This window comes from Theropithecus gelada, chromosome 2 (assembly GCF_003255815.1).
Source record: "Theropithecus gelada isolate Dixy chromosome 2, Tgel_1.0, whole genome shotgun sequence".
Classification (NCBI taxonomy): Eukaryota; Metazoa; Chordata; class Mammalia; order Primates; family Cercopithecidae; genus Theropithecus; species Theropithecus gelada.
Window position 1 is genome coordinate 49,099,084 of NC_037669.1, and position 26,879 is coordinate 49,125,962.

General features: G+C 49.4%; 1 protein-coding gene and 1 non-coding gene across 2 annotated transcripts in view; both read right to left on the bottom strand.

Annotated features, from left to right (window-relative positions):
• Positions 1–349: 349 nt before the first annotated feature.
• LOC112619926 lies at positions 350–488 on the bottom strand. The gene has a single exon (XR_003118404.1). It is a non-coding gene; the product is annotated as a small nucleolar RNA SNORA7 (small nucleolar RNA).
• Positions 489–4,622: 4,134 nt separating this feature from the next.
• Positions 4,623–26,879, bottom strand: part of EFCAB12 (EF-hand calcium binding domain 12) — a 28,792-nt gene continuing 6,535 nt past the window's right edge. Inside the window, exons 2-9 of the mRNA XM_025376669.1 lie at positions 25,830–26,266; positions 21,775–21,960; positions 18,878–19,034; positions 14,850–15,046; positions 12,283–12,496; positions 7,882–8,035; positions 5,819–5,875; positions 4,623–5,147 (exon numbers count right to left, since the gene is read on the bottom strand). Of these exons, the coding sequence (XP_025232454.1) occupies positions 4,889–5,147; positions 5,819–5,875; positions 7,882–8,035; positions 12,283–12,496; positions 14,850–15,046; positions 18,878–19,034; positions 21,775–21,960; positions 25,830–26,266 (1,661 nt within the window). The 3' untranslated portion in view covers positions 4,623–4,888. The remainder of the gene's footprint in view (positions 5,148–5,818; positions 5,876–7,881; positions 8,036–12,282; positions 12,497–14,849; positions 15,047–18,877; positions 19,035–21,774; positions 21,961–25,829; positions 26,267–26,879) is intronic.

Below are 26,879 nucleotides of genomic sequence, written 5' to 3' on the forward strand. Positions count from 1 at the left end.
GACCAGCACTAGGGCACACTGGGGGAGACCTGTATTTCTACAGAAAGCTCTTCCACAAACCAGTTCATTGGTCAAAGGTAATCCCGACTAGGTGATGTCAGAAACCGACAGCCTGTTGGAAACTTCTTTCTTCACCCCACACCCATTTCCATCCCAGGACCACATACCTTAATTTTGACATATCGGTCTGACTGGTGCCGGATGAACTTCTTGGTTCTTTTTTTGACGATCTTGGGCTTCACAAGGGGTCTGAGGGCGGCCATGATGCCTTCTGGGAAAGAAGCAGCCCCAGGTGAGGAAGAATCCTGGAAGGAGGCTTGGAAGGAGGTTTTCCCACCCAGGGATTGAACACTGTCGCAGAGTGTCTTCCAATCGCCAACTACAGAGCAAGCTGGGAATGGAATGGGTGTCTCTGCCAGGCTTGCTTTCCCTCCCTTTCCGAAGCTGGCAGAATACTAGGCACTCTCCAGACGCGATCCCAGGAGGTCAAGGGTCACCTCACCCACTCAGAGCCCAAAGAATGCCAACAGCTGAGCAAACCAAAACTGACCCCGAGATACTCTCAATTTGCAAGGGGCAGCAAATCCCACCCCGCCAGTGTCTGAACCCCCAGATGGTCCTTCCGGTAGTACTGGCCTTGACCATCTACTTGAACTTGCGTCTTTTCCTCACCTGTAAAATGGAGAAGACACTGTGCGCTGAATGCCTGCAGTGCCTGTCACAGGGTAAACGGTCAATAAAGAAAAACCTTCTAATTCCCCAGGGAGCTGCTGCGCTACCACACCCTCAACACACACAAAACCATCATATCCCTCTAAGGATGCCTCAAACCTGGAGATCTTCCAGTATCAACTCACACCTTCCTCAGTGTGGCCTTCTGAGCCATTCATTTATTTCCTACAGCAGCACCCCTTCTGTTCTCTTTGCAACCATCAATTGGCACAGAGTGGGTACTCAGCGAACCACGTATTCAAAACGACTTTGCCTTCTGGCCCATGATATCCTTGAAGGCGAGGGGGAAGTTTCATCTTTATATTCCTAGAGATCCTGACTATCAGAATCTCTGTTAAGAACTGAGTGAGCGGACCTGCACCCCATCTTTTTTTTTTTTTTTTGCAGTTCCACCACAGCAGCCCTAGGGTCACAGACTAGAAGGAAAGGAGCGTGGGGCCATGGCAATGAACGAATGTACGTGGGCCAACATCAGTAAGCACAGTATAAACCAAAAATTAAATTCTAAGCCCCCAACCCAACTGAATGGACTCTTGCTCTTGGCCAAGGGCATTCCTAAGATAACCTGAAAAACTAGTTCAGGCCAAATGCGGGGTCAAACTTGCCTCATTATGCCCTTCTCCCTATGGAATTCAGGCACAGCTGACCAGCATTAACATTAAAGCGATCCCAAGACTGACAAAACAGACTTTGTAGCAATAAGACACCAAATTTCAACCTGACTCTAGTATAGCATCACATGACAGATTGCAGGCCCTGAAAGAAACAGAAGTACTTTACTCAAAAATATATTTCTTTGACACATTCTGACATGGCCCTGTAAAGCTGTCTCTTGGGACAATCTACGTTCTGTAGTGAATCCCTCTCCCTTTCCAGGTCTTCTCCCTGAGCCAGGAGAGACTCCACTAAGAGTATGGCACCTTTTCAGGTCTGATAAGAAACATCTACAATCTAGTCTCTTTGAAGCCCGCTACCTGGAAGATTCATCTGCATAAATAAGAATCTTGGTCTCCACAACCGCTTTTCTGAACCCAGGCATTCCTTTTTGTTGATTCCAGGTCTTTGGACAAACTCGACCAATTGTCAAATCTACCAATAGCCTGGCCCAGGCCCCCTCAACACACCTCCTTAAAATGTACAAAACCAAGCTGCACCCCAACCACCTTGGGCAGATGTTCTCAGGACCTCCTGAGGGCTGTGTCACGGGCCATGGTCACTCATACTGGACTCAGAATAAGTCTCTTCAAATACTTCACACAGTTTGACTCTTTTCGTCAACAGACGCAGCGCCCAACCACCGCCCCGGCCCCCGCCCCGGCTGCCTGCTTCACTCTGTTCCTGTAGGCGCTCCAGCAAGCCGACAATACCCACAGACACACAGTGGTAGGGAGGGCCTCCTTACCAGGGGACACACCCGGATTAAGACTCACCCAGGTCGGGCGCGGGGACTCACGCCTGTAATCCCAGCACTTTGGGAGGCCGAGGCGGGCGGATCACTTGAGGTCAGGCGTTCCAGACCAGCCTGGCCAACATAGTGAAACCCACTCTCTACTAAAAATACAAAAATTAGCCAGGCGTGGTGGCGGGCGCCTGTAGTCCCAGTTGCTTGGCAGGCTGAGGCAGGAGAATCGCTTGAACCCGGGAAGCGGAGGTTGCAGTAAGCTGAGATCGCACCACTGCACTTCAGCCTGGGCAGCAGAGTGAGATTCTGTCTCAAAAGCAAGCAAACAAAAACAAACAAACTCACCGAGCCAGAAAAAGAAGCGCCGAGAAAGAGACAGTGGACAAGAGAGCGCCGGTGCTGATGGGAGGTAACCTCTGGGTCCTGGCAGGGAAAAGGTAAGCACTTCCGGCTCCGGGTCCTTTAAAAAAGACACGTCAAAGAAATGGTGCTGCAAAAATGCCGAATTTAACTGTTTTTTTTTGTTTGTTTTTTTTTTTGAGATGGAGTCTCGCTCTGTCGCCCAGGCTGGAATGCAGTGGCGCGATCTCGGCTCACTGCAAGCTCCGCCTCCCAGGTTCACGCCATTCTCCTGCCTCAGCCTCCTGAGTAGCTGGGACTACAGGCACCCGCCACCGCGCCTGGCTAATTTTTTGTATTTTTAGTAGAGACGGGGTTTCACCGTGGTCTCGATCTCCTGACCTTGTGATCCGCCCGCCTCGGCCTCCTGGGATTACAGGCGTGAGCCACCGCGCCCGGCGAATTTAACTGTTTTAATAGAGATTAACATCTAAGAGTATAAAGGAAAATTTATCCTCCCTGCCCTTGGCACTAGGTAGAAATTTGGAATTCTTTCTGAGTTAACACCTGGTGTAGGGAGGAATCTACTTCCGCCAGAAATTGAAGCCAATCTAGCCTTTGGGCTATTTCCGGTAGTGTTTCTTCTACTCCGAAGTGCACCTCCTAGTGGTCAGGAGAGAACAAGACAGATTTCCCAAAATTCCCTCACTGAATTTACATAGTACATAGTAATAAGATCGAAACTGCTAACATGCGAGGCCTACCACAATTCTATAATGTACCCCTATTATTGTCTCTATTTTGCATATGTGAAAGGAGAATTTTGGAGATTTTACTTCAGGCTCCACGCTTCTAACCATTATTCTAAACTACCTTGTTTTGTTATGTTGGTTGTTGCGTAGAGCCATGGTTTTATTGTGTTGGCCAGGTTGGTGTCCAGCTCCTGGTCTTCAGTGATCTTCTTGTCCTCGCCTCAGCCTCCCGAGTAGCTGTGCCCAGCTACTGTCTAACTTTTAAACTTGTTCTTGATTCGCTTAGCTTTTTTTTTTGTTTGTTTGTTTTTGTTTTTTGAGATGGAGTCTTACTCTGTCGCCCAGGCTGGAGTGCAATGGAGTGGCATGATCTCGGCTCACTGCAACCTCCACCTCCCAGGTTCCGGGGCCAAGTGATTCTCCTGTCTCAGGCTCCATAGTAGCTGGGATTACGGGTGTGCGCCACCACGCCCGACTAATTTTTTTTATTTTTAGTAGAGACAGGGGTCTCACTATGTTGGTCACCGTGGTCTCAAACTCCTGACCTCAGGCGATCTGCCCGCCTTGGCCTCCCAAAATGCTGGGATTACAGGCGTGAGCCACCGCGCCTGGCCCTTGGCTTTTAAGATTATTTTGAAAATCAAATTTCAGGAGCAAAAAAAAAAAACACCTCCTAGATTCTACTCCTGGAACACAGTACAGATGTCACTGGCGATCTTGACAGGGGTAGTTCCAGGGACCCAAAGGGGCCAGAAGTTAAACTGGATTGTATTGATGAGTGAATGAGAGAGGGGTGAGAAGGGTGTGTTAGTAACTCCATGGTGAGGTTTTGGGCGTGAAGGGAATGGGGAGTTTGAGGAGACCCAGAAAAGTGGAATGTCTGAGGTCACATAGCTGGCAAGCCGTAGTGTTGGGGCTAGAACCCTGCTGCATCTGTGGCTATTCCACACCTCATGAATCGTGCTTATCGTGCAGGCTGTATGTAGTGAGATGGGATGTGGAGCAGGGAAGCACACTGCTAATGGCAGCCTGCATGATGCGTGTCATGAAAGAAAAGGTCTTGATTGGTTCAAGTGGGTTCATCGACTTGTAGGGTTCATGAACCAGACAGCCTGCCTTCAGTTTCCAAAGACCCAAGAGATTTGGAAGCAGTAACCTGATGGCTCAGTCTTTGTGGGGTACGGGACATGCTGCTACCTCACTTCACAGAGGAGAGCACAGGGGTACCCACACTGCTTCCCTGTGGGCACTGGGGTCCCAGGACAAGAGACTGAAGGTGTCCTGCAGTCATCCCTGGAATAGCCCAGGGAATGTGCCTGTACTCCCCCAGGCTCAAGTTTTCCCCCCTGGCCACAGCTCCTGAGCAAGAAATCACATTAGCTGGGTCATAGGTGACGTGAGAAAAACTCCAACCTGCTTTATTTAGAAAGGGCAGAGGTCAGGGGAGGGAAATAGTCAAAAACTGTATGTCCTTTCTTAGACACATCTACCCTCTGAGACACTGGACACTTGGAGTCTAGAGGGAACTGGGCCCCGGCCATCCCTCTTTGAAAGGATTTCTTTAGTCTGACTCTTTGACACTCCTCTTGTGTCTGGGCTCTGGGCCGCTGGCTGCACCGGCTCCTGGCCCAGGAAGGCTGGGCCCGGCAACACCTGGCGCGCTCTAGTTGATGTAGTACACCTTGGCGGCATCATAATAGGCGCGGGTCATGTAGTTCTTGTTCCTAAGGGGCCACCAGTGGTCAGGGTGGTAGGTGGCTGGGTAGACATGGGGCTGGTGTTGAACACAACTGAAGAGCGCCAGGCTCCGGTCTGTGGCCACAGTGGGCAAGTAGAGCTGCAGCTTATCCAGAAGGTGACCCGGCCAGAAGGAATTGGGGTGGGTTTGCTGCAGACTGCTGGACCTCCTCACCTTCAGCTTCCTGGAGAACAAGAAGACACAGGGATGGTTGTCATGGCAGACAGGCCAGGGCTGAGGCTTCATCGCAGAGCCCACTAACTGTGACCAAAGCGGAGATTTAGCCCTGTGCCAAGCACTTCAGCACCTAGTCCTCCCCACAGTTCCATATGGTCAGCCCTGTTATCCTGTCGACCTCACCTGTGAGGACCCAGAGGCCTGGAGAGGCTGTTGTACCCTGAGCAAGTGGCCAAGTGCAGGCTTCACTCCCTGTCCAATGCCTCTAAAACTCAAAGCCTTAAGCGCCACCATCTGTTATCTGGAGGCATTTTAATGTGGTGTTTGGAGTACGGCCCCTGGAGCCGCCCTAGCTGGGTTCAGATCCGCACTCCACCACTTCATAGATGTGTGACTCTGAGCATGATATTTGCCCTTTCTGTTGCCTCAGTTTCCTCCAGTGTAAAATGAATATGCTTAGTGTCACTTCATAGGGCTGTTGGGAGGATTTGAGTGAGTGGACACATGGAAAGCCCCAGAGCGATTCCTCCTGGCCCTCTCTGTGTTGTGTTACTGCCTCTCAGGCCAGGGCACCGAGCCCCAGCTGTTGTGCCAGGAGCGCAGGGTCCCAGTTGTCTCAGGTGAAGCTGCGCCTCCTCCCACCTTCCTTCCTTATGGAGTTAGATGATTGCCACAGACCTGGTAAATTCCTCAAACTCCTTAAAGTGCATCTTCTTGCTTTTCTTTGGCGGTTTCCTAGTGGAGGAGAGAGACGCATTTTGTGAGGAGAGTGGAAATCCAGGCCAATGGGGCTTTAGGGAGTAGGTCAGGGGCCGCAGGGGTGGGCCCGTTTCTGTTTTGTTTTTTTTTTTAAACGGAGTCTCGCTCTGTCGCCCAGGCTGGAGTGCAGTGGCACGATCTCGGCTCACTGCAAGCTCCGCCTCCCGGGTTCACGCCATTCTCCTGCCTCAGCCTCTTGAGTAGCTGGGACTACAGGCGCCCACCACCGCACCCGGCTAATATTTTTTTGGATTTTTAGTAGAGACGGGGTTTCACCGTGGTCTCGATCTCCTGACCTTGTGATCCGCCCGCCTCGGCCTCCCAAAGTGCTGGGATTACAGGCGTGAGCCACCGCGCCCAGCCGGGTGGGCCCGTTTCTAAGTCTCAAACCAGAGCTCTGAAAGAAAAATGTCTTCCACCTGAGGTGGACCCTGACTCTGTGCCTCCATGCTCCAGGGGAACACGGTGGGCTTGGGTCAGCTGGACTTAGCCTCAGAATCCAGCCAGGTGACCTGGGCAAGTCATGTCCCCTTTCTTATCCTTCGTTTTCTCATGGTCCAGAATAGAGACCTCTTAGGGTAGTTATGAGGAAGGCTCAGCAAGTCACTGCCGAATCCCGAGTCCTTTTGGGGTCCCTGGCTCCCACTCCCCACTCCAGAGCTTAACCCAGCCTTGAGGACGAAGACGGTGAAATCTAACCCCCTCCCCCTCCAACCCTGAGCCTGACAGATATCGCTAATGGTTCACAACACTCTTTCCCACCCTGCCTCCATCTGACCTCGGAATCTTTCATAACCCTAAGAAGCAAGATACAGTCAATGTCTCTCCTTGAGGTAAGAGAACTCTCTTTATCTTTTATTAGCTATGGCCTACCTAAGCACGGACCAAAATCTCCTTCCTGGGTTCCCAGTCACTTCCTGGGCCACCCGGGGCCGGAAGGAAGTCACAGCCCATGTCATGGCCAGGACCCACCTGCAGGCCTGGGCCTACTCCTTCACTTGAAGATGCCCCAACCAGAGCAAGGTAAAACAACGACAATCATTGATTGAGTGCTGTCGCTGCTAAGATGTTGACGCTCTTTCTTATCTGATCCTCATAGTGTATGGTAGGAGCTACTAGGCCCCTTTACACATGAAGATGCTGAGGCTCAGAGAAGTGCCTTGTCCATTTAACCGGAGGCCTGTCTGATCTCTACAGGGCCCCACTGTGTCCCACTGCAGGCATTCTGGCCACACACCCTGTGGGCAGCTGGCAGGGGTCTAGGGGCAGGGGCAGGGGCAGGTTCAGGCCCCTCCCACCTCATGGTGTCTGGCCAGCTGGGCTCTCCTCCGCCCATGCTGCGCCCCTCCCTCTGCGGGGATGCTGCCTTGTTCATCTGCAGTCACCCACTGATGCTGCCCATGGGCTGTCACCTGCTGCTTGACTCAAATCTGGGTAGCTCAGGCTTTGGAGTGCCAAAGGAGGCCGTTTTCTTAGAGAAGACTCAGGTTGGTCTCTCGAAAGGGCTGGGAGCAGGTCCCAGGGAAATGTTCCTTTCTCCTCCTAGGAGCTGCAAGCCCACCTCTTGCCAGAGAAGGGGTGTGTCCGCTGCAAGGGGGCAGGGCAGAGAAAGGGCGGCCCCCTGTTCTCTGCAGGGTCCTGACACCTGGCTGGGGATTTGTGAAGGCCCTCACTCCAACCATGTTCTCTAAGAAGGCTCTCTTTTTCATCTTTTCCAGAAACCTTGCGATTGTGCAGGACTGGGGTCAGGAGGATAGCTGTATGGGAGCTGAGGCCAGCAGGCCGTGATCCTGAGACACACGCCAATGGTGACCTGGGACTGGTCAGTCTGCAGTGAGCAGTCAGGTTGGGGGATGCTGCCCTAGGATGCAGACACAAGCACAGCATGGCGTCCCAGGTATGCCAGCCTCCAGGCCCTGCACTGAAAGGACAGCAATGGGGCAGGAGGCCAAGGCAGGGGGAAAGAGGGTCTGAAACTTAGCTTGTCAGTCCTCTTAGACTTGCTGGGGCCCTGGGACCAGAGCAGAGCCAGATTCAGAGAAAAGACCTTCCAGTCAGAGTAGTAGCCTCCTGGCTGCCGGATGGGGCGCACTTTGTCCATCTGGAAAATGATCTTGTCTCCTGGGTACAGCAAGGCTGTGGACAGCAAGAGAAGTATCTGCAGCCATCAGTCCAGACCGCCCATCCCTCCCTGAGCCTCTGGGGTCAGATGAGGTGTGTTTTGTTTTTGTTTTGTTTTGTTAATTCACATTTTTAAGACATTTTCTTCTTATCTATATAGTAACTTTTTGTTGTTGAATAGTTGTAGATTCACTGGAAGTTGCAAAAATAATGCAGAGGGGTCATTTGAACCACTGCCCCAGTGGTGACGTGCATATAGCTGTAGTGTGATGCCAGGAAAGGGGCCTTGGGACAATATGGCTCAGGGGATTACAGATGAGGGGGGCTTGTTTATAACCAGGTCAACAAAGCCCCGAAGGCCTGGGTGCAACGAGGTCTGAGCTGTCCCAGGAGGCAGGAGGATTTGACCAAGACTTGATGAGGTTAACTTAGACCTATTTTCTGTTTTGTTTTGTTTTTCTGAGGCAAGGTCTCACTCTGTCACCCAGGCTAAAGTACAGATCATGACTCACTGCAGCCTCAACTTCCTGGGCTTAAGCGACCCTCCTACCTTAGCCTCCTGAGTAGCCAGGGCCACAGGCATGCACCACCATGCCTGGCTGATTTCTTAAATTTTTAGTAGAGATGGGGTCTTGCTATGTTACCTAGGCAGGTCTGGAACTCCTGGGCTCAAGCCATCCTACCTACCCCAGCCTCCCAAACTGCTGGGATTACAGGCAAGAGCCACTGTGCCTGGCCCACTTAGATTTGTTTGGTGGCAGTTTTCTCCTTGTCTTGAATTAATTTCATGGAGATCCTTGGTAGAGTTTTCTCAGATGTGCTGAATATAAAAAATACTGAGCCAGGGTCTCCACCTTCTGCAGCTATTGAGCAGTGCTTGTCTTAAGATGGTAACACATGAAAGCTCATGTTCTAGAAAAAGTGATGGAAGTCACACTCCAGCTAGTTAATATTGGCTATTTGGGGGTTGGGAAGGGGCTGTGGAGGTGAGAAAGAAGGAGAGGGAAGGGGGAGATATGTAACATTCATATTTTCAAAAGGTACACATGATTTTTTAAAGTATGATTTAAAAATGAGTTATATAAATAATTTTCTACAAATGGAAAAGAAAAAGAGATTTGTGAAAGGATGGTCACTAAAAGGTTCACAAGGGCCAAGTCAGGCTGGTGGAATTTAGATTTTTATGTTTTCAAAAAAATTCAAATGAGCAAGTATTATCACCAAAACCAGGGTGGAAAGCCAATAAAGTTATATTCACAGGGGAGCGGGAGACCTTGTTTAGAATTCTGGCTCCTGAGCTTGAGGTCTGGAGTCTGAGCCACCAAGGTCTAGTCTAGAACACAGAGCTGGAAGTCCTGATATTTGAGCCTCTCTGCCTACAGGAGATCAGGCCTCTGTCATAAAGATACCCAATAGCCAGTGGCCAAGACAGTGGTCAGAGATGGATTTGGGCCTAGTCCTACCCACAGGATGCTCCTGTGTGCCAGTGAACATGAGATCCTGCAGAGAGGTGAAGCTCACTCATGTAGGAACCCAGCAGCTAGCAAAAGCCAGGGGTGGATGCAGTGGCTCACTCTTGTAATCCCAGTACTTTGGGAGGCTGAGGTGGGAAGATCGCTTGAGCCCAGGAGTTTGAGATCAGCCTGGGCAACAAAGCAAGATCCCATCTCTCAAAAAGATAAAATAAAATAAAGGGCGGGGGGAGCTTGATGTTCTGGTGGGGACGGACAAAGGAGGCACACAGGGGAAGACCTAACCCAGAGGAGTGGTCCAGAGCCCATGGCAAGCCGGCCTGCATTTCAGAAGACAGGGCTGCAGCTCCACCACTGCGTAAGACCATGGCGTAAATAATCCGAAAAGGTGAGGCTCCCCAAGGAAGGAAGAAGGAGGGATGTTTTGGTGAAAAGTCAGCATCCAGAGCTGTAGGATCTCCTTCTGTCTCTGCTCTCCCAGCCCAGGCAGCACGCGTAGGAGACAATGACCACTGAAGTTGCTTGCCTGTGTTCCTGAGAGCCTCTGACCACATTCTCCTGTATACACTTGTTATGGGCCAAATTGTATCTCCCTAAAATTCATATGTTGTAATTCTAATCCTTATACTTTAGAATGTGATGTGTGTGTGTGTGCATGTGTGTGTGTATGAGAGAGAGACAGAAAGGGTCTCACTCTGTCGTCTAGGCTGGAGTGCAGTGGTGTGATCTCGGCTTACTGCAACTTTGACCTCCCGGGCTCAAGCGATCCTCCTACCTCAGCCTCCTGAGTAGCTGAGATTACAGGCACATGCCACCATGCCTGATGAATGTTTGTATTTTTTGCAGAGATGGGGTTTTGCCATGTTGCCCAGGCTGTTCTCGAACTCCTGGGCTCAAGCAATCCACCCACCTTGGCCTCCCAAAGTGCTGGGATTATAGGCGCGAGCCACTTCACCCTGCTAGAATGTGACCATTGAGCGGGGAAAAAGAAAAAAGGATGTGACTTCATTTGGAGATTTTGGTGTTTTTTTTGTTTTTTTTGTTTTTCCAGACAGGGTCTGGCTCTGTCACTCAGGCTGGAGTACAGTGGTATGATCATAGCTCACTACAGCCTTGAACTCCTGGGATCAAGCTATCCTTCCGCCTTGGTCTCCCAAAGTACTGGGATTATTGGGGTGAACCACTGTGCCCAGCCTGGAGATAAAGTATTGAAGGAGATGATCAAGCTAAAACGAGGCTGTCCATGGGTGGGTCCTAATCCAATTTGACTGGCATCCTTATAAGAGAAAATGTGGACACCCAAGAGAGACACCAGGTGTGCATGTGCAGAGAAAAAACTGTGTGGAGGCAGCAAGGAGGCAGCCATCTGCCAGCCAAGGAGAGAGGCCTTGGAAATCAGCCCTGCTGGCACCTTGATCTGGGACCTCCAGCCTCTGGAATGGTGAAAAATAAATTCCTGTTGTGGAAGCAGCCCAGTCCACAGACTGGTATTTTGTTATGGGAGCCCTAGCAAATTAATCTAAGAAGACCCAAGGCCCTATAAATTCAGCACTTGTTTCCCTCCCTCTTGGGAAAAAGACGGTAATAATCAATTGTGACTGTAAAGTCTAGTTCTCACATAAGTCACACCACTGCCTGTGTGGCGTGTTCCTTTCTCAGAAAGCTACATTTCCCAGTATGGCCAAAGTTCCTTCCTAGGCAGAGGTCCAGAGGAGAAAACCTCTGCCCCCAAGTGCAGCTTGCTCCTTCATGTTTTTAAAGCACAGAGAAGATCCTGCCCATTAAATTTATACACTCTCCAGGCCAGGCGTGGTGGCTCATGCCTGTCATCCCAGCACTTTGGGAGGCCAAGGCAGGTGAATCACCTGAGGTCAGGAGTTCAAGACCGGCCTGGCCAACATGGTGAAACCCTGTCTCTACTAAAAATACAAAAATTAGCTGTGCATGGTGGTGCACACCTGTAATCCCAGCTACTCGGGAGGCCAAGGCAGGAGAATTGCTTGAACCCGGGAGGTGGAGGTTGCAGTGAGCTGAGATCGCACCACTACACTCCAGCCTGGGCAACAGAGTGAGACTCTGTTTCAAAACAAAACAAAACAAATTTATACATTCACCAATTCACGAGTTTGGAATGCAGGCATTGCTAAATTGACATGTTGGGGCTGGGCCCTTCTTCACTCCCACATATTAGAAGTGCTCACCCCTCAGAGACACAGTGGGCTCAGACCAGCTTGGATGTATGAAAACGCATACTCCACCCAAGCAGAGGGTAGAAGCAGTGTGGAAATCTCAGGGCTTCAGCAGATCCTGTCTCCAGGTGCATTTGTACCCCACTGCTTGTTGCAGAAGAACCAAGCAACAGCCTGGCCTAGAGAAAGGCTTTGTTTCGATAGCAGTTATCATTTCTATCAAATCTCTCTCTTCACTATTACAACTCTTTCTTTATGTTCAACCTCAGAGCTTTCTCGCTCAGAACTCCTGTCCTTGGGGCTTTCTACTCTAGGATGAGCTTTTGGTTCACCAAGCTCAGGGTTCCAGAATCCAGACCTCCAAATCTCAGTTGTGGAACCCAGACCTCCAGGCCTTGTGTTCTGGAAATCCCATCTAGCAGCAAAACAGACTGGGCTCCTCCTCTTCTCCTCCACGCCCCCACTCTGCCTTATTCCCAGTGTCACCACCAGAGACTACAGTGGCTTGAATGGCTGCATGGGTGCCTTGGGTGGCATCACCCTCGCCCCGGCTCTGGGGTTCCCTTGGCATCTTCCTAGGGCCAGCCACCGAGGCCCTTACCTTTCATGAGGATGTCCTCCGTCAGCGGGAGGCCATAGGACTCACAGAGCTTCCAGCATTGCAGGTAGACGAGAAAGTTGTGCCTGCGGGTCGAGTCAATGAGCTCCCTCATATCCCCGTGGATGGTGGACGGGAGGCAGTGCTCATCAAAGTGCCGATTCCCACAGCGCACCAGGCGGCACTGCTCCGTGTACTGGATGGAGGGGATCATGAGCTGCGAAGGAAGCAGAAAGAGGCTTGTCATTCTCTTGCCTGTGTCCCTCCTCCTGGCCAGAAGAAGGTACATGCAGTGCCTCCTCGACCTTTCCCCTGCGAGGTCCCCACGAGGGGTGATGGCAACCAATGTCCAGTGGGGCTGCAGTTCCGGTTCTGAAGTCAGTGAAGACTTCAGGTTCGGAAGCTCAGGTTCTGAAGTCACAGCCCTGTTGATGGGTGTGCAGGTGTGCACACATGATTGTGTAACATATACAGTAAAACACAGTACACATGCCCTAGAGGTGTCCTATTGAAAAATGACATTCACAAGGCCACAAGGTGGCTCACACCTGTAATCCCAGCACTTTGGGAGGCCGAGGCAGGAGGATAACTTGAGCCCAGGAGTCTGAGATCAGTCTGGGCAATGTGGCAAAACCCTGTTTCTACAAGCAAAAATTAGCTGGGCATGGTGGCACACGCCGGTAGTCCCAGCTTCTCAGGAGGCTGAGGTGGAAGGATGGCTTGAGCCTAGGAAGTTGAGGCTTCTGTGAGCCAAGATCAAGTCACTGCACTCCAGCCTGGGCAGTACAGTGAGACTGTCTCAAAAAAAGAAAAGAAGAGAAGAGGAGGAAAGAGAAGAAAAGAAAAGTGACATTTGAGTGTTTGGCTGCATGGGAATTTAAATTAGGAGCAACCATCTGTAACCTTCAGGTGAAAGCCACGAGCTAAGATAGGAGGAGGCTGGCGGAGCAGGTAGCTGCTTTTGTTGGCTGCCACCACCTTGTTTTTTAACAAGGGGGAAAAAAAAACCTATCTTTTAAAGCTTCTAACACCAGAATCAGCAAAGACCAGCCCATGGGCCAAATCTGGCCCACCAGCTGTTTTTATAAATAAAGTTTTGTTGGAGCACAGCCACACTCATTTGTTAAGGTGCTGTCTGTGGCTGCTTTCCTGCTGCAATAGCAGAGCTGAGTAGTTGCGACAGACAACATATGGCTCACCAGGCCTAAAATGTTTACTATCTGGCCCTTTACAGGGGAACTTTGCCGGTCCCTGCTCAAACATTTTGGGTTTTCTTGTCAAGCAACTGAATCAAATCTTAGTAGATATAGCACATAGCAATATCTGCCATTTTATTATAGGTACAAATACAAATATTGTAGGTATAACTACAAATGTGTATTTTTAATTTTTTATATACATATATTTGTATTAATTAATTAATTTTTTTTTTTTTTTTTAGAGACATGGTCTCACTTTGTAGCCTGGGCTGGGGTGCATTGTGCAATGATAGCTCACTGCGGCCTTGACCTCCCAGGTTCAAGCCATCCTCTGGCCTCAGCCTCTTCAGTAGGTGGAGCCACAGGCACACGCCACCATGATGGCTAATTTTTTAAAAACTTTTTGCAGAGACGGGGCCTTGCTATATTGCCCAGGTTGGTCTCAAACTCCTGGCCTCCAGTGATCCTCCTACTTTGGCCTCCCAAAGTGCTAGGATTACAGGCGTGAGCCACTGCACCTGGCCTGTATATACTTTTTTTTTTTTTTTTTGGAGACACGATCTTGCTCTTTCCCTTAGGCTGGAGTGCAGTGGTGCGATCTTAGCTTACTGCAGTCTCAACCTTCTGGGCTCAGGCAATCCTCTCACCTCAGCCTCTTGAGTAGCTGGGACCACAGGCACATGCCATCACATTAGGCTTTTTAATTTTTTTGTACAGACAGGATCTCCCTATGTTGCCTAGGATGGCCTCGGACTCCTGGGCTCAAGCAGTCCTCTCAGTACATTGGCCTCTCAAGGCGCGGGGCTTACAGGTGCAAGACACCACTCCAAGCCTATATTATATATGAATATTTATATGTAGTATTGTATTGATGTTGTCTGCCTCCCTTACTAGACTGTCAGCTTCCTAGGGGCAGGGACTGTTAGGCTTACTACAACGCCCAGAAGAGTGCCTGGCACATGGTAGGCTCTCAACAAATGTTTACTGGACAAGCTAATTCATGCAATCAATCCTTCCTTCCTTCATTTGCCATGTATTTCTGGAGAGTCTACCCAGGGCCAGGCCCTGTGCCAGCTGCCTGGATTCCAGCTGTGATGAAAATGCAGGCCCGGTCTCAGGATGAAAAGTCATAATTAAAGAATAGGGAGGGGGGACGTGATACTTTCAGAAACAGGATCTTACTACATTTTCACAAAAACTCAGGAGGCAGGTATTCTTATTTTACAGGTGAGGGACGTGAAGAAGGGGTGGTTGTAGAGGTGAAGACCCGCCTCCCCAGGGTTCTGCAGCCAGCGGGTGATGCTACTGCAGTGATCTGAACCCCAGCTGCTCATCCCCAAGCCGCATGCCCTCCTTGGGCTGGCGAGGTACCTTGTGCTGTCGCTGCCGCTCACGGTACCGCTTGCCTACTTCCTCCATCTCCTCCAGGGTCATGGGCCGCGCCTCCATCTGTGTGTCGACTGCAGGCACCGTCAGCAGGTCCACTTTGGGAAGCTGTGGGGCTGAATCCACCTCCTGCTTCTTGAGCGGACCCTTCAGGGAATCTCTGTGCTTAACCAAGATATAACCTAGAGTCAGAGGGAAGAGATGAAGGAAGGAGGGACTAAGAGGGTGCCGAGCCACCGAACCTGCCAAGCAGTTATCCAGTGTCACCCAGCAGGCACCAGGCCAACCCTCTGCTCCCTTCCCACACATCTGGGCAGTGCCCACCTGAGCTGTACCTTAGATGTGGCCCTCCTCTCCATCTCCACTAATGGCGTCCCTTACCGCACCAACCCCAGCCCTCTGGCTGCCATTCTTGTCCTGTCACCCTGTGTCACCAAGCAGCAAATAGGATCTTTAAAAAATATAGAGTATGGCCAGGTGCGGTGGCTCACGTCTGTAATCCCAGCACTTTGGGAGGCTGAGGAGGGTGGATCATGAGGTCAGAAGATCGAGACCATCCTGGGTAACATTGTGAAACCCCATCTCTACTAAAAATACAAAAAATTAGCCAGGTGTGGTGGCACGTGCCTGTAGTCCCAGCTACTCCGGAGGCTGAAGCAGGGGAATTACTTGAACCCAGGACCTGGATGTTGCAGTGAGCTGAGATCGCGCCACTGCACTCCAGCCTGGGTGACAGAGCCGGACTCCGTCTCAAAAACAAACAAACAAACAAAAATATAGAGCAGGGCACTCTGGGAGGCCGAGGCAAGTGGATCAGCTGAGGTCAGTAGTTTGAGACCAGCCTGACCAATATGGTGAAACCCCGTCTCTACTAAAAATACAAAAATTAGCCGGGTGCAGTGGCATGTGCTTGTAATCCTAACTACTCAGGAGGCTGAGACAGGAGAATTGCTTGAACATGGGAGGTGGAAGTTGCAGTGAGAAGAGATCACACCACTGCACTCTAGCCTGGACGACAGAGCAAGAATCCGTCCCAAAATATATAAATATATACATATATAGAGCAGGGTGCAGTGGCACGCCTGTGGTTCCAGATACTCAGGAGGCTGAGGTGGGAGGATTGCTTATGCCCAGGAATTCGAGGCTGCAGTAAGCTATGATCACACCTGTGAATAGCCACTTCACTCCAGCCTGGGCAACATAAGGAGATCCCGCTGCGTGGGTCTCCTTATGTTGGATATGTGTGGATGGATAGATAGATAGATAGACAGACCAGATCGCCTCATTCCCTTGGCTTCCCACAGCACTTAGACCAAAACCCAGAGTCCTTTCCCTGGGCTACAAGGCCCTGCTGCACCGTCTGGCCTCAGCTGCCTTCCCACCTGGTCCATGGCGTACAATTCACCCTTCACCCATTCCACCTAGCCACCTTCATCACCTTCTGTCTCTTGCAAGCTTTCCTACCCCAGGGCCTTTGCCTTCACAGTTCTATCTGCCTAGATTGCACTTCCCCCAAGACTAATTCCTGTCAGTCACTCAGATGTCGGCTCCAATGTCTGCTTCTCAGAGAGTCCTTCCCTGACCACCAGCCCTTTAGGTGCAAGCTCATCAACAGCTGGCGCTTTGGCTGGCCCACTGCTGTGTTCCCAGTTTCTAGAAGGGGCACATAGTAGTTGCTCAACAAAGATTCTAATGAATGAAAGAATCCCATTGTCCCTGCCCTGGTTCAGACCTTCATTGTCGCAAGCTGAAATAATATCCTAACCTTACCACCTTCTATTGAGGCTGTGAACAAGTGGGTCAGCCTCTCTGAGCTCCAGCTTCCTCCTCGTAAAGCAGGAATAGCAATTGTGACCTCTGCGGACATGAAGGATAAACTGAGATCATTCTGCAAGAATGAAGAAGAGCTACTGCAAGAAGAACTACTGGAAGAAGGCACCCCTGCCAAGACACTCAAACTCTTGCCTCTTTAGACAAAGTGAGAGACACCCTGACAGAGCAGGAGCACCATCACCAGGGACAAACACCACCACTTTAAGTTTCAGCTCCCTTTCTAGCCTCATGCATTTCAAGGAAATCACTTCTCTTCTAAATACGAGCAGCCAGAAAGAGCAGACGGTAAAACACAGATAAGACAGCTTGGGCACAGAGGGAGGTGGGGGAAAGTCTCTTGGGTGACTGCCAAACTTCACCCTCATACAATGGGCCCCAGTAAAACAGTGGGCCTTAATAAGCACATTCCTTTCCCTTCAGGTGCACTAAGATAGGGAAGCTAAAAGCAGACTTGGGGGATATGCCTGCAGCTGCAGAAAGATGGAAACAGACACACAACTCTCCCTCCCAGATAAGCCCAACAAAGAGACACAGAAGCAGTCCACACCTCTGATAAACTCTCCCACACTGAATCTTTAAAAACTCTTAGTCTGTAAGACAGTGTAGCTCTGACCTAACTCAGCCAGCAGCCCCTCTCAGGTTTGTTTTCTCTGAAATAAACCTGTACTTGACTATTGAGCCACCTTTCATGTTTCTTTCCTCTTTCTTTAATTCTTACACACCCCAGTCTACCCATCTTACCCACTGTTGCTCACCAGGGCAAAAGAACTCAGTGATGATGCCAAAATAGCACCATGAGAGCAAATGTCTGCTGTTTGGCTTTGTGTTTACTTACTGGGAAGTAACAGGCCCCAAAATATCTCTGCTGCAAATATGCATCACAGCACACTGTGGTCATTCAAATGACTTGCAGCCAGCTACACAGATAGCGATGAGCTTGGTAATTTATAATAAAAAGGCACAAAGAGTATCAGAGGGAAAGCAGCCCAACTCGAGGCGACCTTAAAAATGTGCTAGACATAAAGGAGATTACTACTGTTGGGGTGGTGATACATGCAGGAGGCGACTGTTGGGGTGCTGAGGTTCCCTGAGCTCTGACAGAGGCAGAGACCCTGCTTGGGAGGTGATGGTTTCTCTGCAGGGCAGCTGGTTGAGACTGGACATTGAAAATCTCCCAGAGGACTGAGGAATGGATGCTCTGAGCTGCCTGCTGTTCCCAAATGAGCCACTCCAGTGAAGATGCTGAGTAACTCCACTTGGTGTGACCGTAAACTCAAATGGCCTCACCCCGGATCTTTAGCATTGTTAGGAAACCCCTCCACTGCCTCCTCCAGGGCTCCTGTGTGACTCAGGGAGGACAAGGAGGCTCCAAACATGCGTGAGATTAAATTCCTGCCAACCTGGTGGATGGGAACAGAGCAAGATTTGTTTCATTTAGAAAAACAAAGCTGTGGCTATGTTTGGGAAGGGTGCTGGAATGGATGGGTGGTTGTAATTGTTCTTTTTTGTTTGTTTACTACAAGAATGGTACTAAGATATAAAGAAATATCATACAATGCACCTTTGTGTTGTAGAGTAAATTCACAGCCAGAGCTTTAGCAAGTCCATTTCTAATTTGCCTCTGTGCCTTGTCTGGGCAGATGTGGCCCCACAAGTGTATTGTTCGGCAGATGGAACTTGAGCCATGCACAACCTTTACAACTGTTCACAGCAACCCTGCCATAATACCCCTGATAGCAGAATACCAAAATATACTTTCCAGTAAACTGTAAACATGTGCTAATTCTGGTTCTGAACAAGAATTTTATCAATAAGGTATGGATTAATAGTGAGGAGGCCTTGGACCCACATACACATAAATGTCTCTGGAAGGCTTGCCATTTGGGTCAGTTCTCAGCCTCTCAGGTGGGCTCTGGTGGGCTGAGTATCCTCCGCTAAGAACAAGGGCGGGGACTCATTTGTCTTTGAATGGACACAGTGGTAGCTGGGCACTCAAGGGAGTATCTACTCCTTACTTAATCTCTGGGCCTGAAAATTTCCAGAGGCTTGGCCAAACCACAGTCAGCCCAAACTGGGGAACACACTGAGGAAGTGAGTTTGGAGGAGAGGCCAAGGCTTCCTGCACCATGCTCGCTCCCAGGACGGGGAGGTGGAGGCACAGGACAGGGAGGGGTACGCACGCTTCCTTGCAGTGGCCAGGTTGCTCCTTTGCTGAGCCATAGACCACTGCTTGTAGGTATTGGCCAGGATGTCCATGGTGATGGTGTTGTGCTTCCCAAGAGAGCTGAGGTAGATCACTATATCCTCCACCTCCTGGTTCTTCAGAGGGACTCCGACCTGAGGAGACAGAGGCCTTGAGACTAGCAGGCTCCCATCTAAACATCCTGCCCTGATGGCCAAGGCCTTACCAGCCTCCTCAGATCCCCATCCTGCTTCCAGTTTCATCCTCAACCACTCACTACTATACCCAAGGTCCCTGCTGCAGGAGCTCAGAGCCCTTTCCTGGTCCTTTCTTACCTTTGCCTTTGCTCAGGCAGTTCCTCTTCTCTGCCTGAAAAACTCCCATCCCTCCTTCAAAGTCCAGTCCAGATGTCACCATCTTTATAGAGTGGGTTACTTCTTCCTCTAGGGTCCCACCCCACTTCCTACCAGTCTCAATGGCAGCATCTACCATCCTAGATATGAAGCATGATTTCACATATGGATCATCCCTGTCCACAAGTAACACATAAATCTCCCTTAATTCCTGGAAAATGGGATCAAGAATACTATACACCTCACTCTTTTAAGGCCAATGAGCAACTCTGGAAGTGTATAATGCTTGCCAGCAACATTGGATATTCAAGAAGAAAAGTTGTAAAGGAAATATGATTTTGTTCTTCAGTTTCTTTAGACAATAGTCATTGTTCACTGAACTTTACTCAAATTCCTGGCCTCAAGTGATCCTCCTGCCTCGGCCTCCCAAAGTGCTAGGTAAACAGGCGTGAGCCACTGCGCCTAGCCTTGAACGTTCCTTAAGTAAGATCAGAACTCTCCTGGTGCTGGCCGGGCGTGGTGGCTCATGCTTGTAATCCCAGCACTTTAGGAGGCCAAGGCGGGTGGAATGCCTGAGGTCGGGAGTTCAAGATCAGACTGGCCAGCATAGTGAAGCCCCATCTCTACTAAAAACACAAAATTAGCCAGGCATGGTGGCATATGCCTATAATCCCAGTACCCGGGAGGCTGAGGCAAGAGAATCCCTTGAACCAGGGAGAGGGAGTTTGCAGTGACCCAAGACTGCACCATTGCACTCCAGCCTGGGCGACAAGAACGAAGCTCCGTCTCAAAAAAAAAAAAAAAAAAGAACTCTCTTGGTGCTAAAGAATGTATTTATTTAACCTTTGGGTTATGGAAATTAAATACCATTATCTTTAAATGCTTTGAAATGTTGTTGAGATAATTACATGTCATAAAACATGTGTGAGAAAACTGGTAATAATTTAAAGCCACAAAAGACATCACAGTCAACTTCTTAAAGTTGTTTAAGGTATTTGTTGTTGTTGTTTGGATTTCTTTTAAGTCAGGATCTTGCTCTGTCACCCAGTCTGGAGTGTAGTGTTGTGATCATAGCTCACTGCAGCCTCTAACTCCTGGGCTCAAGTGATCCCCCCATCTGACCCTCCCATGTAGCTGGGACTACAGGTGTGTGCCACCACACTGGGCTAGGCTTTTTAATTTTTTGTAGAGATGGGGGTCTCACTATGTTACTTAGGCTGATCTCAAGCTCTTAGCCTCGAGCAATCTTTTGGCTTTGGCCTTCCAAAGTGTTGGGGGATTACAGGCATGAGCCATCATGCCAGGGTAAAGTATCTTGCATTCAAAATATATAAAAACTTAATTCATCTAGACTAGGGTTAGCAAGCTTTTTCTGTAAAAAGTCAGATAGGGCCAGGCGTAGTGGCTCACACCTGTAATTCTAGCACTTTGGGAGGCTGAGGCAGGTGGATCACAAGGTCAAGAAATCGAGACAATCCTGGCCAACATGGTGAAACTCCTTCTCTACTAAAAATACAAAAGTTAGCTGGGCGTGGTGGTGCATGCCTATAGTCCCAGCTACTTGGGAGTCTGAGGCAGGAAAGCCGCTTGAACCCAGGAGGCGGAGGTTGCAGTGAGCCAAGATCACGCCACTGCACTCCAGCCTGGTGACAGAGTGAGATTGCGTCTCAAAAAACAAACAAACAAACAAAAAACTCAGTAAATATTTTAGGTTTGGCTAGCTATACAGTGTGTCATACTGTTCAACTGTGCCATTGTAGCATGAAAGCAGCCACAGACAATTCAAGGATGAATGAGTGTGACTGTGTTCCAATAAAGCTTTATTTAAAAAAACAGGAAGCAGGCTGGACTTGTCTCGTGAGCCACAGTTTGCAGACCTCTGCTAGGCCGATAAAACTTTCCATGATGATGGAAATGTTCCACATCTGTGCAGTCCAGTAGAGGAGCCACTTGCCACATGTGACTACTGAGCACTCAAAATGTGTAGCTGGTGTGATAGACAGACTGGATTTTTAAATTTATAATTGATTTACATTAATAAATAGCCAGTGAAAGTAAAAGTGTGGTCCATGAACCAGTACTACAGGCAACACCAGGAGCTCATTAGAAATACAGCATCTTTTGATGACCCACAGATGTACTGGGTCAGAAGCTGCATTTCGACAGGACCCCCATGTAATTTATATGCCAGTAACAGTTGGAGACACTCTACCAGCTTTCTCTGATCTCAGTTTTGGGGTCTGCTGTGCAAGACAGGGATTCCCCAAGGTAGCTGGCTGGTTATGAGGTTGATTCTGCAGACTTTCCACTCAGGTGGGGGCTTTCAATGTCAGACTGGTGTGGGGAGCAGATTTTAAGGATCTGATCTGGCCACAAGTTAATCCATATTTTTCAGTCTGGCTTTATAAGTATTAAGGCGGACAGTTTGCACTCCTTATGTCTACTTCTCAGTTGAACCAGAACCCAGCAGGGGGCGGCAAAGAGGGAGTACATGGACATCCTGCCCACTTAGGCCCATCCAGAGAAAGCAGGTGGCACTTACTGCCTTTACAGCCGTGATGAACTCCTCCCTGGTGATTCTCTGGTTCTCACCCTGGCCCACCTTGTGAAATATCTCCAGGATCTTGATCTTGCGGCTATGCAGGTAGGAGTACATGACTGACAGGGCAGGGGGCTTGGGCAGCTGGAGCTGGGGCACCATCTGGCGGGAGAGCCGGGGGCCTTTTTTCTGGAAGAGGCGAGAGGGTAGGGCAGAGGAGAGAGTTCAAGGGAGACCGGCCAGTGGGATGCAGTCACCAGAGTTAGGGAGTAAGGAGAGGCCGAGCAACTCTAAATAGCAGGATAGAGTACAAAGGGCACTGGATTCAGGGCAACTGTGTTTGGCCACAAAATGTCTGGGAGCCTTTGCTTCTCTGAGCCTTGGTTTTCTCATCTGAAAAACACAAGGCTTGGAAAATATAGGAACTAAAATTTCATTCTTATCTACATCTCTCCTGTCAAACCAGGCAGTACCTGTAATCCCACTGGTCTGGTCTCTCAGTGCACCAAAACCTATACCCTTCCCTGGAACCAGGTGGAGATCCCCCACCCCCTCCCCCAGCCTTTGCATCTGCTATAGGCCTCTTGCCTGGAAACTTTTTCTCTCTTTTTCTATCTGTCCAAATACTCCTCCTCCTGCAATTCCAGGTGAAAGGGCATATTTTGTAATGATGATAATCTTCTACCTTGGTGCAGCACTGGACAGTTTACAAAGGGCCTTCCCATTCCCTAGGGTATTGTTCCTCTGTGCTCCTCCCGGGGTGCTTACTATAATAGAGACCCACTTCTATTAATGGCCTATAGCAAACTGTAGAGCCATTAATCCGATGTGGCTGCCTCCCCCACTAACGTGAACACCTTGTGCTATGGCTTAATGTTTGTCCCCTCCAAAACACATGTTTAAACTTAAGGTGAGTTTTGTTAAGCCACTTGGCACATGTGACTATTGAGCACTCCAAATGTGGCTGGTGTGATTGAGGGACTGGATTTTTAAATTTATAATTTTTTTTTTTTTTTTTTTTTTGAGATGTAGTCCGGCTCTGTCTCCCAGGCTGGAGTGCAGTGGCCGGATCTCAGCTCACTGCAAGCTCCGCCTCCGGGGTTTACGCCATTCTCCTACCTGAGCCTCCCGAGTAGCTGGGACTACAGGCACTCGCCACCTCGCCCGGCTAGTTTTCTGTATTTTTTAGTAGAGACGGGGTTTCACCGTGTTAGCCAGGATGGTCTCGATCTCCTGACCTCGTGATCCACCTGTCTCGGCCTCCCAAAGTGCTGGGATTACAGGCTTGAGCCACCGCACCCGGCCAATTTATAATTAATTTACATTATTAAATAGCTAGTGAAAGTAAAAGTGTGGTCCGTGGACCAGTACCACAGGCATCACCAGAAGCTCGTTAGAAACGCAGCATCTTTTGATGACCGCAGATGGGCCGGGTCAGAAGTAACTTAATACTGTTATTAACATAATGGTATTAAGAGGTGGGGCCTTGGCTGGGCGCGGTGGCTCAAGCCTGTAATCCCAGCACTTTGGGAGGCCCAGGCGGGCGGATCACGAGGTCAGGAAATCAAGACCATCCTGGCTAACACGTGAAGCCCCGTCTCTAAATACAAAAAACTAACTGGGCGTGGTGGCAGGCACCTGTAGTCCCAGCTACTCAGGAGGCTGAGGCAGAAGAAAGGCGTGAACCCAGGGGGCAGAGCTTGCAGTGAGCCGAGATCACACCACTACACTCCAGCCTAGGCGACAGAGCGAGACTCCTTCTAAAAAAAAAAAAAAAAAAAAAGAGGTGGGGCCTTTAAGAGGTGATTGGGTCATGAGGGGTCTGCTGTCATGAATCCATTAATTCATGTATGGATTAATGGATTAATGGGTTATGGATTGATTATCATGGAAGTGGGTTCGTTATCATGAGTGGGATCTGCTAGAAAAGCCAGTTTGGCTCCCTTTCGTGTACCCCCTCACCCTGAGATGCCTTCCACCATGTTAGGATGCAGCACGAGGCCGTACCTAGAGGCCGGCCAGTCAAGCCTTCAGATGACTGTGGCCCAGGCGAATATCCTGACTGCAACCTCACGAGGACTTTCAGCCTCCAGGACTGTGAGCCAAAAAAATCTATTTTCTTTATAAATTACCCAGTATCAGGTCTTCTGTGATAGCAAGAGAAGTCACGCTAAGACACCTTGAAAGCAAGACCATTTCTTATTTACAGTGTATCCCCATCTCCCACCTTTATACTGAACAAAGCCCAGGCCCTAGGAAGACAGGCAGTAATTATTTGCTGAAGGAATAAACGATCCTATGAATGAGGTATGAGGTACTACCTAATTCACAATAAGGAATCAGGCGGCCGGGCGCGGTGGCTCAAGCCTGTAATCCTAGCACTTTGGGAGGCCGAGACGGGTGGATCACGAGGTCAGGAGATCGAGACCATCCTGGTGAACATGGTGAAACCCCGTCTCTACTAAAAAATACAAAAAAAAACCTAGCCGGGCGAGGTGGCGGCGCCTGTAATCCCAGCTACTCGGGAGGCTGAGGCAGGAGAATGGCGTGAACCCGGGAGGCGGAGCTTGCAGTGAGCTGAGGTCCGGCCACTGCAACTCCAGCCTGGGAGACAGAGCAAGACTCCGTCTCAAAAAAAAAAAAAAAAAAAAAAGGAATCAGGCTTAGAGATGTGAAGGGTTTTCCCAATGCCATACAGCCAGTAAGCAGTACACCTGCATTTCTAACCCGTCTAGTTCTTATTCTTAGACCCTATGCTGCTGGCAGAAGAGGGTGTGTTAGACCCACGAAATTAGGATTTTGGCTATAGTAACAGCAAGGACTGGCCCTGAAGCTTCTGGGTCAACCAACCCAATGGACAACCATGAGATTACAACAATAATACAGATGGAAAACATGTTTGAGTGCTCACTATGTGTCCAATAGCGTCCTAGGCACCTTATATAAATGAATCCATTTAGACATCATAGTGACCCCAGGAGGTAGGAACAATGGTTATCTCTATTTTATGGATGAGAAAACTGAGACCCAAATCATACAACTAGGAAGTAGCACAGCTATGTTTAAACCTAACTTATCTGACTTTTTATTCCAAGGAAATGTCACAGAGAGAGGAGGAGTTGGTAGTGCCCTTATCACTTACTATCACTGTATGTTTGGACAAATGTTGGCCTCACTGAGCTTCTATTTCCACGTTTGTAAAAGGCGGATCCTCCTTTTCCTCCCAACCTCACAATTGTCATCCTCACAATAGCCTTGTGAGCACCTGTGTGCTACATGGAACCCTCAGCAAACATGTGTCATGAACAAATGAACGAACAATGGGTATTTTACAAATACCCCATAAGATGGACTGCCAGGAATGATCCCTTCTGGGGTGATTTTAAGGTATGTCCACAAATTATTCTGCTTCTCTCATTTCTAAGATGGAGTCTTCTTTCCTTCTTGAGCATGGGCAGTACTCAGGGACTCACTTCTGACAAAGAGAATGTGGTAGAAGTGATAGTGTGAAACTTCTGAAACTGAGGCCTTCGGAAACTAGGTCCTAAAGAGCATTGCAGCCTCTGTCTTGTTCTCTTTTTTGGACCCTTCACTCTGGGGGATGCCAGCAGCCATACTGTGAGGACACTCAAGCAGCCCTATGGAGAGGTCCATGTGGGGAGGAACTGAGACCTCCTGCCAATAGCCACATGAGTGAGCCAGCTTGGAAGCAGATCCTTTTGCCCCAGTCAAGCCTTTAGACGACTGAGGCCCAGGCCAACATCCTGACTGCAACCTCATGAGGCACTCTGAGCCAGAGCGACCCAGCAAAGCTACTCTCCAATTCCTGACTCTAGAAACTTTGTGTGATCATGAATATTTGCTGCTTTCAGTCATTTGGGGGTGTTTGTTATGCAGCAATAGACAACTAGATAACTAATACACCTCCCTCTCAAGACTTCCGTTTGCTCCTCTGTGAAATGGGGTGAACTATCCCTATCCAGCCTAAGCCAAGGGAATAAAATGATGATGCATCCCTAAACTCTTGGTTTGTTCATCTGGCAAATGGGGCTGCTCACCCTGGTGGTCCTGGTAGTTGCCTGGGAGGCATTTGTCTGGGCACTCTGCTCCTCGTGGATCATGTGTAAGACCTTGGCCTCTGAAGGCGTGATGCTGGGCTTGTTCTCCAGCCACCTCTTTACATCACCAAAGGACTCCAGCTCCTGCCGCAGCTTCGCCCTCCGGCTCAGCCAGGTCTTCCTGTCCTCTGGCTGCTCTTGGATATCTTTAGCTTCCAGAGCTTTGAAGCTGGGGATGGGCTTTGGGGGAGCCTGAGGTTGGGATGCAGGATTAATGGGTGTCTGATCTTCCTTGCGAGGCACCATGATGATTCGCCGGCGGGTCTGAGGCAGGCGGAAGTCCTTCTGCTTGAACTGCTTGAAGCAGTGGGCAATGACCAGTTCAGGATCAAAGACGGCGGCATTTTCATCGATGGAAGTCTTAGATGGGCAGAGTCCTTGGGGTAAGAGAGTTAAAAGGTGAGTTTCTTTCTGGAAGAGGATTAAAAGGAGCCAGGAAGGAAAAACACTTTTGCTCCAGGCTGGGCGTCAGGGGCCCTGGATTCCAGGACAGGTTTTATCATTGTCTTGCTGTAATGATAAGGATAATTTCATCTAATGTGACCGGGCATTCCCAACAGCAGGCAGCAAGCTAAGGGCTCTATATGCTTTCTCTTATTTCATCTTCTCCACACCCAGCCCCCAACACTCCCATTGGCAATCAGAATGAACTTTTAAAGATGCCAGTCTGATCTTGTGTGATCATCTGAGGCAGCACAGTATTAAGAGCAGAGGCTTTGGGGCCAGAACGCTCTTTGGTCTGAGTCCTGGTCCTGCCACCTACTGGCTGCATGATCTTGAGCAAACCACTTAACTTCTCTGTCTCAACCTCTTCATTGGTAAAATAGGCATAATGAAGGTAACCTATTTTATTGGATGGGAGTGATATTAAAATCAGTCAATCTATTAGAGTTGCTTTGTATATAATATATCTGCTATTATTGGTATATACTCACCATTCACTCATTTTGAAGCCCTTCCATGACTTTTGATAGCCCTTAAAATGAAGTC